The 16,208-nt window shown below is 36.4% G+C and overlaps 1 protein-coding gene across 1 annotated transcript; it reads right to left on the bottom strand.

Moving 5' to 3' along the window:
* Window positions 1–2,687: 2,687 nt before the first annotated feature.
* Window positions 2,688–15,461, bottom strand: LOC107193644. Its single transcript, XM_015583132.1, is given in 5 exon segments — window positions 2,688–2,741; window positions 5,089–5,197; window positions 6,548–6,552; window positions 10,710–10,836; window positions 15,352–15,461. Coding segments are annotated over 5 exon segments (405 nt in total).
* Window positions 15,462–16,208: the final 747 nt, after the last annotated feature.

Here is a 16,208-nt window from a genome sequence, read left to right as displayed (position 1 = left end):
ATATACAGGATAAAGGAATCCGCATAAACAAATGGTTTTAGAATCACAACAAATTCTATTCTATTGCTGTGCGTTAGTACCGAAGTAGATTTAATAACTGAATATTTAAAGGAAAAAGAAATAATGAATTTTAGAAATTTGAAGTACATTTGTAACTAATATTAAGTAGTTAGAACTTTATGTGTAAGGCCAATGTGAGGATTAATTAACATTATTTCGTGGCGATATTAATAGCTTCGTAATATTCGCTATCATTTCCTTCAGCAGATAGTACAAAGGGTTAACAAGAATACTGTTTACAGCTGATTATAATTTTTATTGCATCGGAATAAATAAAATAATACGCATACTTGTAAGATCAATAAAATTACATCATATACACAGTGTCTCGAATACATCGATGTCGCGTTACGTGCGACAGTGTCTTTAATACTTTGTCTAGCTCTAGTACAATTAAATAAATAAATAAATAAATAACTTATATATATATATATAGAAAAAAAAGTTCTAACGATATACAACTGCATTACAGCGAAACATTCACATCTATAATCTTAGAGTAACGCAGATTCGTTTTCGTGAATCTTGTAATTAATATTAACAATACGTCGTCGTTAATACCAATTACTCTCCCAGCATAGTGGAACTCGACAATTTCTCGAAAATATGAAGTCTCGAAGAATATCGTAAATTATACATATCGTAAACTATACACGAGACAATAAATAAAAATGCATCACATAGTTAAATGAAATACCACCGTTTGCGCCATAGATTTTCTCCCCATGGACTTTCGCGTCGATTTTTTACAATAAATTAATTCACTAGATGAACGACCGATATATCGGTGAAACGTAATGGAAACACGTTGAATCGACTGTTCCTAAATCGTTAACAGAAGTAAAAGCAGAAACTCATAGTCTGCTTTTCTGGGTAAATAGCTTAAAATGTAAAATCGAAAATTGTTCTACTGGTTAATACGAAACGTATTCCATCGTGAAAATTTCACAGCCTCGTGTCCTCGTTCGTTGAACAATTCCCTAAGAAAATACTATCGTGACAATTTAAGAACAGTTGTGTCGAAGAATGAACATGAAACACGCATACGAAACGAATTACCTAGATAAGTTTCTCTAATACATTTCCTTTGCAATGGCTTAATACAATCTTGTAACGAGTCTCGAGAATGACAATACTTAAGTCGATTCTAGACTACTTTAAAAAAAAATAAATAATCAATACTAACGAAGTTAATTATTTATTACGGTAAAAATTATGAAGATCACTCAATTTCTAAACTTTCGGAATTTAACATAATTTTCATTCTCGACGTATTGTTGCTCTCATTTCTTCACTCCATAATTCACTTTAACATCGTTCAAGTTTAACATGTTCGCTGCGACAGATTCTATACATTTTTAGAAACTATTAATTTAATCTTTGAGATGTCGATTGTTTTTTCGAAAATTCTGCAAGATACTTTTCAACCCATAAATGAAAGTTCAAACATAATATTGTTATGTCCCAGTAATCCAGCGAACGTGTTAATCGATCAAAACGCTTTTCTCCCAGCTAACAGCTAACAATCGATATTTAAATATCAATTTATACAATTATGCTTAAGCCACCGGTCGAGGTGCACGTAAATACGTATCTAAAAGAATCTACGGAATCGTAATACCCAGAGACGATCGCAAAATGAGGATCTATCAAGAGATTTCTAACGCCCAATGATCCACAATTCCGTCCGATCGTCGTCGACAAACGCTTCCGTTCGATGAGATTTAAAAATGGAAGTTCGAGCGAAAGCAAAATTGAGACACTCTCGAGGAACGTATTTCGTATACGCCAGGGGTGTCAAACTCATTTTAATCACGGACCATTTGTTTAACAAGTAGAATTCACGTGGGCCGCACAATATATATTTATACTATTCAGTTATTTCAATTTTTAAATTTCACAACTTAGCCGAACAATCCCAGTGGAGGTTCCGCTATGTATTATAAAGAAATATAAACTTGCTTACATTTTAACAATTTTTTCAATTCGTACAAAATATAAGTCGTTGCGGGCCACAAGTTTGACACCCCTGGTAGACACAGTCTAAACGCAAATTGGTAAAAATAATATAATTTGCCTCGGAGCACACCGTATACGGGTAAATTCTCCTACGACGCGTCGAAACTAGACTAGCGCGGTCAATAAATAATAAAATTAAGACAATAAATTACTAGAATAAGGGGAACACACGCGAGGAACGAACAGAAAAACGAACTGCCAGGGCGTTCGAATTATTTAAAAAAAGAACACATTCCGTTTAGTGACTTTTTTTGTTCTTGTTGTTTCTCTCGAAAAGATTTTGACACGTGGGAGGCGCCAATCCCTTTCGCCTCGTCCCGATCTTTTTATCGTTCGTCACTCGATCATACGTATCCTAATTAATTGTGTAGAGTTCGTTTAAACTTTAAGCTCGGACGGAGGACGGTCCGTAATACTGTTTCAGGCGGCTTAGGGTCGAGACAGAGAGAAAAAAGAGAAAAAAAGAGAGAAAAAGAGAGAAAGAGAGAGAGAAAAAGAGAAACGGAGATCCATGGATTATTAATTCTTCATTCTTTAAGCGTTTTCGTCCTCTCGACTTATCTTCGTTCTCGCCCTGTAACACCTAGACGCGACATCGCGCCGCGAAGTTAAATGAACTGGTATTCGACGTCGGACTCGCCTCGCCTGGGCTCTGTAATCTTCTGCAATTAGAAAAAAAAGAACGAATAATTAATAATATTTTTTTTCGAACTTTAATACGATGGTATGAGAGCCATTGGGGGGGGGGGGGTTTACAGTAAATAGTCGATGAGTGTTCAAAGACTCTTTGCAATTGAACATTAAATATTTTATAAACTAATGGCTATATGCGACTGAAACAAATATCATTGGCTTCAGAATTCCAAGCACTATCACTGTGTTACACCTCGTTAAAAAGTCAGCGTATTACACCTGAGTACCTCACCTTGGCAATGCAGAAAAGCCTTCGAATACTCATCGAGGATTTACTGTACGGCAAAGAGCTAACAGAAAATGTTGAAAAATGAGGTTTTTGTTCAATCTGACACCATTTGGTGTCTAGTTGTTTTTCTTTAATTTATAACTGCGTGAGAAAATTTCTGTCGATATTATGATAGCCCCTGAAACGAGGAAGTCACTCGCTTTAACCGAAAGAAAATATAATTTAGAACATTGAAAATGTTGATTTTTCGACTCGAGTTTATTAGGACATTCTTTGACCAGTTGGCGAGTACATATATACTATGATTATATTGTATATACAGGGTGTCCGATTATAAAAAAAAACATGCAAAGTACTAGAAAAATGTCCACTGTATGAAAAAAAATGGTTTAAACAAGAAATGAATGGTTCCAAGGTATAATCTGGAATAATTAGTTTTTTTGTAGATGGCCAGGTAGAGGTCATATGAAAGTGACATACGTTTTTTAAATGGAATCATATACTTTTAAATACAGTAATCGATCCGTCTCGGTATTTCCTACAAAAAATCATTAGTTTAGTCAACGACCTATTTATGAAGGTGCGTAAAAAAAGGTGTCTTTCAATTTAAAAAAAAAGGAAATTACTAGTACTCAAATGTCAGGCAACAAAATCGTGCAAAAAAACATTCCTACACTTCCCCTAACAATTCTAATCTTCCCACTCATTGTAGAGTGAATTCCCTCGGCTAACCAATTTTCCCCATCGTCATATAAAATATGACATTACATTTCGTAAAGACAGACACAAGTAAAACGTTTTCCACGAATCAATATCGAATGTGTCATCAGTTTCGAGACAGCAACTTTCACGTGAACACGAAATCATCGACGAAATATCGCTCTTGATTTTCCGCGTTGGTGTGACGTAACATGTCGAATTCAGCCGCGAATCGAGAACCGGAAGGGATCGACCGATAAGAGTACGGGTTACGAGTGAATTGCGCGGCAAAACGTTGCATGGTCGTCAGAAAGACGGGGCCCCGGCACGTTCCCTGCGCGATCGAGTTCACGCGGAGTCAGTCGAGGCGCGTGCCATCGGGATCAGGTCTACGATGTTTCTACTTTGTCAGCCAATTATCGGGCCACGATTGCAATTAGCTCGAGCGAACCGAAGTGAACCGAATACAAGCTACGTTGCAGGGCACTTATCGATGAAAAACTCACAGCATCACTGCGAATCATTCAGGATCACGGCGACGGGATTGTATGCAGCACAGTGGGCCATTGACATAAAATAGGTGGAATTAATAACAAAATTTTCATGTCGTAAAATACGTCAAAATTAGGATTATTTGTAAGCTTATACTCGCTTGAAAAATTGCATGTGTTTTATGAACAGTTAGCTAGTCGACTGTCAGTCTTTTTCACGTCTCGAGTATTCATGCCACAGTCTGCTTCCAAGCGAATATTTTATCGGATAGCAATGGATTCTTGTATTACAGGTATTTACCTGATTTTCGCATAAACATTGGGATTTTCACGATAAAATCGTAATTCACTATTACATCATCACAGAAAAAGATATTCGGGTTTTGTTTATCGGACTGGATTGAAAATGTTGTAACTTTTTTTGGTGTGTGGTAGGTTTATCAAAAATTTTTCCAGTATTACGTTCATTAAACGTTGCTGTTGGTATTCAGCCAGAACTAAGCTGCAACAGTTCGCAACTACAGTATCGTGAGACAATTTATTGTTTTAGGAAATCATTTCGTAATTGAAATAATTTTTTTTTTTTAGAAACGTCAAAAACTTCATTCTTTATAATTAATTCCACCTATTTTATGGATTGGCCCATAGTAGTACCGCTTGGCAACGGCCAAACAAACGTAGATGTTATACAAAATGATATTGTACAACGAAAGTCACGTTAAGCGAAGTTCTTGAGTTCTCGTTAATTTACGACCTTTTATGAAATGGAAATACACCATGTTGTATCTCGTTGAATTCGTCCAAAAAAATTAACTCGAAAAACACGGTTTCTTTTTTAGTTTTGTCACTTTTGTAGCAAGGATAAAAAACGTATTAGTAGAAGAATGGTCGACTTACCAATGGCAAGGAGAGAATCTTCTCACCGTCGAGCACGTTCGGATTGTTCGCGACGATTCGCATGATGCGTTGCAGGGTCTCGAATCGATTGTTCGTGGCTGATCTTCGTCTGTGGAGCAGCATATACATACGCAAGAAGCAAAAAGTGGCGAGATTTAACCCTTTCATTCAGAGTTTACAAATCGAAGGTAAGAAAAATTGGTTTTTATTAAGTGTAATAACATTATAATGGGAATTATTATATATAACTGCGATAAAAGTGAACAAATTGTCAAATGGCAACGGATGAAAAATGCCGTTAGACGGTTTCAAAATATTAAAATGTTCTTATGAATCATTTATACGTTATGTAATATACCACAACAAAATAAAAAAAAATGTTTCTTTGGTAATTTTTAAATAATTTTGGAATGAAAGGGTTAACGAGATTACGTATGTCTCAACTTCGACGACCATATGCTAATCCCGTGAAATGGAATATTTTAGCGAGTGAATCAACTTCGTGTTTTTTTTCTTCTCGACGCCTCTCTTTTCCCTTTTTTCCCCTTCTTTGGTTGGGGGTGGAGGGGATTCGATCGGAGGTTTCACACGATCACGCGTGTCACACGTGTCGAATCTAAGGATAAGGTGACACGTGACGGCGAGAATACTGCAGAGCGTGCAATCGTTAATCAATGTCCTGGCATAATTATTCTACGTTTAATTATCCATGGTGCTAATTATTCGACACAAGCCTTATCAGTGGGAACGGAACGGGCCTGGGGAATCAATGAAAAATTATACGAATTACGATTACCACTGATGCAATAACCGGCCTTCATCGATTAATCGATCTTCGACCGTAGGAATTATGTGAGGAGGGAACTGGCTGCTTTGAGGTTCGAGCAGTTGTGAAATTTTTCGTGGTATGGTGCGAATCTGTGTGAGTGATAAAGGTGCAATGTAAATCCACAAAATACGCAGTCTATTCGTTATTAAAGTTTTCATTTGACTATGAATAAAATCCTCAATTTCGAAGTTCATTCAATATTTTAACAAGTAATGAACGAATCTATATACTCGAAATATCTTTGCTCAACGTGTAAATTTGTAATTTATACCAATTATTTACTCCATTTTATTTTCGTCTTCACTATAATCGACCTCAATTGTCGGTGAAACGGCAACACGAAGGCAAAAATTCCAAGACCGAGGCTACAATTCCGACGCGATCGAAAACACCATCAGTTCCAGCTACATTTAATTTTCACCTAAATTTCTCGAGTAAATTGTTCGCGAACGGCAATCCAATTCGAAGGTTCGCCGCGTACGAACTACATTAGCTCGATCCCGAACCGGACAATACACACACACACACACACACAGGCGGATCGAATTTGCATCCCATTCCGTTTCCGTCTCGCGAAGGAAAAAAAAGTACAAAGCATCGCCCAAAAATAAAGTTCCCCCGCTGGTTAACCGCCTCTGTTGTGCTCGTATACATATAGAATCGTATCATTTCCCGGAAATGCAAGTTTTTCCAGTACGTAAAACTGCCAGTTTATTTTCCTTTCGATCCCCCTTTACCAAAAGGAAATCATTTCAAGACTCACAATAGCCCCTCCAAGCCACTCTCCATTGAAAGATACATACATACTCCGTTGTATTATTCAAACATCTTCCCGCCATTTTCCACGGAATTTTCCCTCGAATGGAAAGTTCAATCTACAGTCTTCGGAGACTCGTTCAATCGTCACCTTGTGAAATCACGAAACGAATCTGATAAAACAAGAGGAAATTACGAATTTCACGAGGGTAGATTAAAAGCGTGGGCAAACATTGAATGTGTCGAGTCGAGAAGGATTTTGCGTATAGTTGCTCGCTTGTTTTAACTTTAAAGCAAATTTTGTCAGATAGTAACAGCGCTGTCGAATAGGAATTTATTCGAATGGCATACGACGAGGTAACCCGGTTAGAGGGGTCCATTACGATGCAGCCATTTCTTGCCGTATAGCCCCCACCCTGGTCCCATTATATTATTCAGCCTGCGTCGTTCCGTACACACGCGAATACATTATTTCAGCAGACACTCCACGGGGAGTGAGTGTAACATGCTTCTCCTTATGAATAATATTTCTATGGTTGATCTGTGTTTTGGTTTCACGTCAATCACTGGTTACGATTTATGTACTGATTTAGACTGCGGATTTTATGCATTTATTATAGATTTGAATGTGTAAAAACGTGATACAGTAAACATTTTCATAAAGATTAGTGTAAATTCTACTTTACTTTGCATCTAGCGAAACCTTTAATAAAGGGCAAAATATCTTTGATGTAATTTCAGGTCAGTAAATTAATCTATAGAAATCTGAATTTTCATAAAGATTCGCAGTCTAATAATTAATTTTAAGAGAAATTTATTTCTTTTCTAAAGATTTTTCTTCAGTTACAACCGAAATACAATATAATGGAAGATATTGTGTTATACAATCGACAAATTCTGTGAATGTATAATGACCTCGGTCTACTAAACGTTTTAATAGTCGTATATTCTTTGTGTTTTTATTAAGATGAAATGTTGACTGAACCAGAACTGAAATTAATGTGTCCGCCAATTTGTTCATTTTTTCTTATTTAAAACAAGTGTATCGATTGTGTATAAGATAAGGGATTTTGAAAATAATTTGTACTTCTGGTAATTTCTAGTGGCGGCCACTACCCGCACATGTTCAGACGTTCTTCATTCCGTGATAACCCATTGACTGATAACGTGGAATCGTAATTTTTGCCGTGCTGTATTATTTTTATCGATGGTATTTTTTATCTGACGGAGATGATAGGATGATGCTTGCAGTAATGCACATAAGAATTACCAAATTAAACGTAATTCGTAATTTTATTTTGTAAAATTCCAGCTTTTTGTTTTACTCGACTCTATTTTACTCAAAGTCTATATAATCAATATATCAAATTATAAATAAGCATTAATCACAGTCATGTACTATTATTTTTATTATATTATGCATTGATCTTGAAAAAGCTTAAGGTAACCTTGGTATCTCAAAAAAAAAAGGGATATAAAAAAATCGGATTTTATCCATCCGATGTGTCCCTTAAAATGCTATAATTATTAAAATATGCATAATTCATTAAAATGGTTTCTGATGCAACCAATAAGAAACGAGTTATTTTAGATAGTAGTTCTTACTGACTCACCCTGCATATCATGTGTATCAATAAGTAATCCACAGGTTTTCAAATCGTGATGCGACATGTATTTCAAATTAAAAGTATCTTCTCGATTTTGAATAGAATAACAATGGTGTACCGTGCAGGAATCACTATGAATATAAATTAAACACTATCCTTAACTACCACAACAACGAACACAGACTTCGTAAAAAAAAAAAAATAATGAATTACTGACTAGTACACCTAATATATTAATCCTCACCAAATAAATAATAACTTCACGTTTGTATACCAGTAAATGAAGAATCATATTAGGTGAAACAGATTGATTACTGACGGGTACACCAAATATATATTAATCCCCATTAAATAAACATTGGATCAGTGATTGGTACACCTAATACACATTAATCCCCTCCAAATAAATAGTAACGTTACGCTTCTACACCAGTAAATGAAAAATCATATTAGGCGAAACAGAGTCGACGAAACAACCGGCTTAATACAATACAGCGACCGATGTCTGAGCTTTGGCTAAAGTTCCATGACATCTCCAAGGTATGTATCTTCTGGTTAGTAGGCCGTTCTTTCTCATTTCGTCGCGGCTATACGTGACCAGCAACGGCCTCCCCTATTGTCGTTCTCCACACCCTATCCGTTTAACCCTCGACCTGACTCGGGGCTTGTCATGCAGTCGACAGGAGAATGTAGAGGGCAGAAGCAACAAGTTGAATTTTAATGTCCCCCGGATACTTCGCCACAAAACGTGCACTACATTTCCTGTAGATCTATCTTCTGTTCTCTCGTTTTTCTCTCTCGAAGGGTTCCACCCTTCCGGACCACGGTAATATATGTAGTTACGTAAAAACATATGAAAATAGTCTGACCGACGAAACATTCGTAATTGAAAATGGATACAAATTACAAGTCAGCAAGTGTATTTTTGAGACGTTTGTTCACGTTTTATGGAAGGTACAAAATGTTGTTACGTGTATAACAAAGGTTGAATTTTACATTCCATCAAGTATTCATAGAAGAAGATGGGAATATGATTAAAGGGTACAGTTGGTACATAGAGAAAAGAATGTTGAAGCTAAATATTATTATAATTTGATAGCCTATAGATGCAAGGGAACGGTAAATCTGTTTGTTATAATGGTGAAACAATAGTTCGAATACTTTCGACTTGTAATATTTATATTTTTTAATCGAATGAAATTTGTGAAAGTTGTGAGTCCTCGCGGAAATTCGCGACAGACCGAAGTAAATCAAAAAACTTCGCTATTCCGTTCGAAATAGACCGTTGTTTGTTTTATGTGACCGGATTGGTGTAGGTTCCGAGATTCCTGAACCCAGACTCAGACATTGCACTACGGGAATAAAATTTTCTTTTTTTGCTTCTTTTCGTTTTGTTTTTAAAATAGATCTTGATTCTCGGTACTGCGTTTCGCGATTATGCAATAGAACCTGTGCTTCTTTCGTTTGTACGAGGTATTCGCGGTTCGTGCGATTACAGGTGACTGGGGAACACCCTTCGTGACACGTAACACTGACGTTAATACAAAAGACGCTGCTTGAAACAAGTAAATCTATATAACATAAGAAATACTTCTGATTTTTATTATGCACATTTATTCTTACTATGCATAATGAGTTTCGTAAAAAAAAAACGCGACTAATAATTGTAAACTTTTGATCTGTAATGTATATCACAATTATAAAAACTTGAATATCCGGATATAGTAATTTGTTAACTCGAAGATTTCTTCGATGAAAAAATATTGTTCTTAGAGAACCAATAAGAATTTTCAATTTTCAAATAGTGATCCATTCCTGATTTTCATTCAATTTTATTCTCTTCTATTTAATTAACGTTTATTGATACAATTTATACAATTATTTTATTAAATCCTCCATACAACTATTTAAAGGGGAAAATTGCATTAAAAAATTGACATTGGTGAACTTGAACATTGAGTTTCTTTGCAAAAGGTTATCGTTTGCACGGGCTAATACATAGAGATACGTGGACGTTTGTATAACACATGTACGGAACCTTCTAAATTCCCACGATCAACAAGTGTTCCCGCCCGCGCGATAAGCCATCGATGGTTCCACGATAACTATGAAATCGTCGATCGTAATTTCCACCGATCACGAAGATAAGCTTGCAACTGTTACCACTCGAGCATCCACTATTTCTTTCAATTTTATTTTAACCGTCTTGCCACTCTGATGCAGTCAAAAAATTCAATTTATCATCTAATCAATTGTAATTCAAGATAAAGAAAAAGTAATGGCAATTCTTCCCAAAATTCCATAACGAGACTAGTTGTCGCATCGAAATAGGGGCAAAATTTTTCAAGCAGTATGGTAGAATAAAATTTTTCAAATGATAAATCCATGAAGATTTTGCTTAAATTTTATCACATTACTTAATCGATCACTCACATTTTATCTGGATCCAACACACCGAATGCAACGGGGACCGTGACTACCTTCCCTCGAACGTTCTCCAACCCCAGAAGAGTCTCTATCTCGGCCAGCCTTTGGTCCGAAACTCGCCTCTGCCTGCTGCAAATACAAAAACAATTAGGTTAATCGATGCAACATTTGGGTCTTGTAAAGTGACAAAGTTGAACGAATTTTGTCGAAAATATTTTGTCGAATCTCCGAATGCTTTACATAAGTCACAAAGTGCTTTCAAATAAATGTGAATTTTTTTCTAGACGACATCTTCCGTATGTATGTTAGAATTCTTTTTTCAATTATATCGTTAGTGTTCTTTTAGTATTTATTCTTTTTTTTTTTTTGTCAATGTGACGTACGTTCTCACGAATTTAATGAATGCGAAGATATTGAGAATAGACTTTTGACTCATGATGATCGAAACGCGTGGCACCTTCTTATCTTTTCCGTTCGTGTATATTTAGATCAGGTGCCTATAATTAACTCGATTCGCCGAAAGAAATAGATATGAGACAGTTCGAACGAGCTTGAGAAATTCCAGTGTCAATTGGCGAAATTACTAAAATTCTAGTGAATTTCCGTGAAACTGGATATTATTACAAAGACCATCGGACTATGTTGTATTGACGGTGTCAGTTACATACGAGCATTCGATTTACTAATCTAGTAATTCAATTTTTTGTACATAAAAAAAGAATTAATTTGAAAGAAGTAATAAATTCCGGTTTTATACTGAAAAATGATTTCTTAGGGCGAAATAAGATTTATCAGGCATGGTAGGGTAAACGCCCCAAGGAATAAACATTTAAGAGATTTTGTACCTATTAAAGTCGAATTTTAAACGATTAATAAATATTTGGGACATGAACGTATGGATTTCAATTTGAAAAATTGAAAAACTGCAATTCATTAAATTTAAAAGAACATAGAGATTTCCCCAGTAAATGAACATTTCTAACCAATGGCGCGAAAATTGTTTGAATATTAAACAAGGAGTTGAAAAAAGAATCAATATTTAATCATTTGCTTGTTTTAGTAATGTAATTTATATATATAATGTTCATTCACTGTTACATATTCATTTATTGGTGCAACCACCCTTGTAATACTTTCACTAGTGCCAATGCATAAACCATTCTTTGTTACCACTGTTAACGTTTGTTTTCAAAGAAATGAAATGCCTATGCCACTTCGATAATATTCGTATGCATTCTCCAGCATCCTACGTCATTTCGCCAAAGAGGAAACGTGAAAGTTGTTTCGGATTCATATTCTATCGCTAGATCAATCGGAATAAAATGTTATTATATTCGAATTTACAATGAACAAAGTATACAGACAAAAAATCTTTGTGAAATAATTTATAGAAGTACATAGATTACAGAGAAGCACCTACTAACTTGATATGAAGTAAATGACCAGTTAGTATACGATCTTATCAGTTCATTAAAATTCCATCCATCGCAATTAATTTCAAATCTGCGACATCGTAATATCTTAATCACGATCTAACCGAAAAAAATTAACGATTCTTTCCAAAGGTAACGCAGGTAACATAATAATTCGAACGTGTACCAAGCGACCAATTTATCTTTTCTCACGATTCTGTCTGTCCTTTACCTTCATCGAATCTTCCAATAGGAAAGCCCCCGTGGGCTAAAACCTCGATAAACGTCTCGATCAAAGCTTACCAGCGGAATCGAGAATTTCATATCGACAGTGAAAGAATGCACTCCAGAACAGGGCTGATATTGGCAACGATCGTACACAGGATCACACTATGTTTGTCGATCGCCGTTAATTTCGCCCTCCTCAATCGCCTCTAATCTCCTCGCGTGTGTGGGACACAAAGCCCTCGTTATCTCGAGAACGATTATCAATGTTCACGGGAGTCCACATGCAAAAATGATCGTCGATCGAGGTCTCTCTCGATCCACCATCACTTGTTCCTCGTATACTTCGATCGTGATGTACGATCATGGTGTCGATCGTGGTGTCGATCGTAGTGTTGATCGAACGCAGCCTGCAAGGCTCGTCGAAAATGTTTTTCGATCCTAAGAGGATTCGCGGTCGCGATATGACGAAAGTTTCGTCGCGACGACGCGTCGAAAATTAAACATATCGATAATGTGTATCGGGGACAGATAACGATCATCGCGATTGGAACTTGAAACGTGATGTAGCCGGTGGAATTTTTTGTTCCTTCAGTGTTTTCGAAACGTGAAGGACAATGTTTCGTTTAAATACAAGATTTTTTGTTCTTTTAGTGTTATCGAAAGGAAGAGGACAATTTTTTCGTTGCAACTGCACCGATTTTGTAACCTTACTCTGTGGGTAAATTTCTTGTCTAGATAAAATATCTCGAATATTGAGTAGATGATAAGAAACTGGACGACAATTTTTCTTTTTTTTTTTTGGTGAATTTACGGAAAAATTCGAATTGTAAATTAAACGGTATTTCTACAAGAGTAGATGGATCAGGAAACTGTTTGGTAGAATCGATTATTGTACTAGATCGTTATAGAATTGTGCATTATGGTGCAACGCGATAAGAGGAAATGATTTTCACCTGATTTTAAAGAGATACTGGGAACTCATGCTTGTCACGTTTCCGAGATTGTAATCTTTAGTAATAAATCACAGCATCTCATACTCAGTACCTATACATATATCTCATACACAGAAAATTTTTCTCTTTTATTAATTGTGAGACCTTGAGTCTACTTTTGGTCAACAGTACGTACGCCAGAATTAAGCACAATTTTATTCTAATAATACATAGTGAAAAGTAGGAATATCTAAGACCCTGACATTTAAACAGTTAATGAGATTAAACAGTTTTTTGCCAAGTGTTTGTTTATTCAAGAAGAAATATAATTTTCTTATAAAAATTAGAATCACCGCATTTAATCGATGAAAAATAGCATAATACTTTTTTTATCTTTTATTCGAACCTCTTTATCTAGATAATGAATTTTACAAAAGTATGAGACCAAAGTTCATGATTAATAGAACAGTCATTATTCTGTTACGATATAATAAAAATTATGGGATCAGTATATATGCACATCATTTCCTATTAATTTTAGCACAATTACTTTTATCAAATCTTTGCAAAATAATACTTTTCTCTTCCTTTGGTTGCCATATCTGGTCTCATATTTTTGGCCGGTAGCGTGTATGCCGCTTTTTTCTCATTTCATGAATGGGATTAAATCCATAAGTGAGATTCCAAATATGTGTACTTTATCAGGTATATATTGGTTTTGTTCTTTCGTTTCATTTAATTCAGAATTGTTCGAAATTATGTTCTCACTATTACTCGAAATTTCACGCGGGAACGCAACAAGTTGAGAGACACTTCTTTACCGGGCTAGTCGCGTTCCCATCGTTATCTGTATCTGGACAAGGAAACGCGAAGGTTCTTCCACCTGTCGGATTTTAAAAGTCATGCTTGGCCCTGGTTTATTTTTCAAATATCGTCAACCTATTCTTGTTTTATCTGTTTCTTTTTTCCTCAATTCGGTAGATATCATGATAATAAGGCTATGTATTCTGAGTTTCGTATTTGCCTTAAATTTAGTAATTATTCAGCCTGATTAATCGTAAAAATGTTTAAAGGTCTATTTTTTTATTAAAAAATTCTCTACTATTCTCGATACCCCTGAGTTTGATATTTTTCAGTGAAAACATAGAAATATTCTGTCAGTAATCTACCAGCGAACTAAGGACTATCTCGAAATGTCTATTACTTGGAGATCACTTGTAAAAATTTTATTTTCAATTAGTGTTCTTAAAAATACTATTTCTTCACAAGTCCTTCACAACTTCCTATTTATCTTTAACATTCGTCCTTTTATCACGACTTCCTCATTAAAGAAATAAAAGGAATACCCTCCAAGAATATATGCAAAAATTTGTGCATATATTTTGTTACGCTACTTTAAAACTAAATATGATTCAACTGATCCAATTTATCGAATGCTGAAATCAGCTAATAAATTTATTGATATGATTGATTTTTTAAATGGCTTTATTGATTACTTGAAAAAATTCTTACATAGCGCATTAAAAACTGTTTAATTTAAGTCAATGTCGAATGAAAACTTCTCTTTTACGATTAATTTATACTATATTGCTGTAACTGTCTCTATTTTTATTTCGATTTAATTTTCATGTATGAATATTGGACTCATGCTCAGATAAAAACTAAATAAATAAATATCAAATACAAAACCACGCATTGTCCAAATTTCCTTTATGACTCTTAAGTCCCTCCGCCTCTATTCCGCACCATAACATTCGAATGATTCGTCCTACAAACCCTACTTTATAAAACATGAACCACACCGAAAAAGATTGTACCTCAATTTCCCGTCAGAATCCTTCACTTTGAAACAAAACCAAGTATCCATCTCTGAGACTCTGCCCGTTCCAACTACCATACGATCTCTCTCTCCCCAAAAGAACCTTCAATCTCAACGGAAAAAAAAAAATAAATAAACCGTCGACCTCCAGCAACATGGAAATCACCAGGGGACACGTCTATCGACGACACAGAAAATTCAATCCCACTTTCGAACGAGTTCCAAAAGAATTTTTCCATACACCGTTCCTTACCTAAGCAAAGGGGGTGGCCTGGCGTACGCCTGATCCGGCGTCAGAACGACAGCCAGGGCACAGCACATCAGCATCGTGGCAAACAAGCCGGTACCAAACGGACGTCTCATTGTTCCTTTGCGTGAAAACCGTCTCAACACAAACAAAAAATCTCCCCAAAAAAAACAAATCGAATCTCCAAGGATCCTCTTTCAGGAACTTCACACAACCCCGAGATCCGTGTTACACTGGTTTCCTTCGCACTTGTTACTCCAAACAGTCTGTTGCGACCCAATTCGATTTTCTCTCGTAATCGTTCGCGATCGCGGTATAACCTCGATGATCACGGTAATTTCGATAAACGAACACCACCCACCACACGGTGTACGGGACCCTCCTTCTATCCTTGTCCGGTTTTGTCTTCTTGGTGAACTGTAGCGTACCGTCCGTACGGTTCGAGCATATATACTCGAAGGAGAGTGCCGCCGACGCCGCCTCCACCTCCTCTCCCCACTTCGTTGCTCGCGTGGCCCATGCCCCCGCTCGAGACACCGTGGGGGATCCTCCCTCACTTTTATCTCGTTCCTAGACTTCGACCCTTTTTCCCTGGTATGTCTCCGATAGCACCTTTCTCTCGACGATTGGTTATCCTCCACATTCCCCTCCACCTGGTGACGAGCCAACGGCAATTAAATCGTAACCGAACGAAGAGGTGTTGTACAGATTCCGCACGTATAGAGTAAAGGGGCCTGTCTGCGGGATCGTTGGCGGCGGCGATCGTTGATCACGGTGCACCCGCGTGACGACGTGAGCCGCCGGGAACTTGTTGGACGAATTTTATTCGGTGGATCTTGGGCTGCGGGTGATCCCGAACTGTG

The sequence above is a fragment of the Dufourea novaeangliae genome, unplaced genomic scaffold, assembly GCF_001272555.1.
Source record: "Dufourea novaeangliae isolate 0120121106 unplaced genomic scaffold, ASM127255v1 scaffold25, whole genome shotgun sequence".
Classification (NCBI taxonomy): domain Eukaryota; kingdom Metazoa; phylum Arthropoda; class Insecta; order Hymenoptera; family Halictidae; genus Dufourea; species Dufourea novaeangliae.
This window is presented reverse-complemented; position numbering and strand designations above follow the sequence as displayed.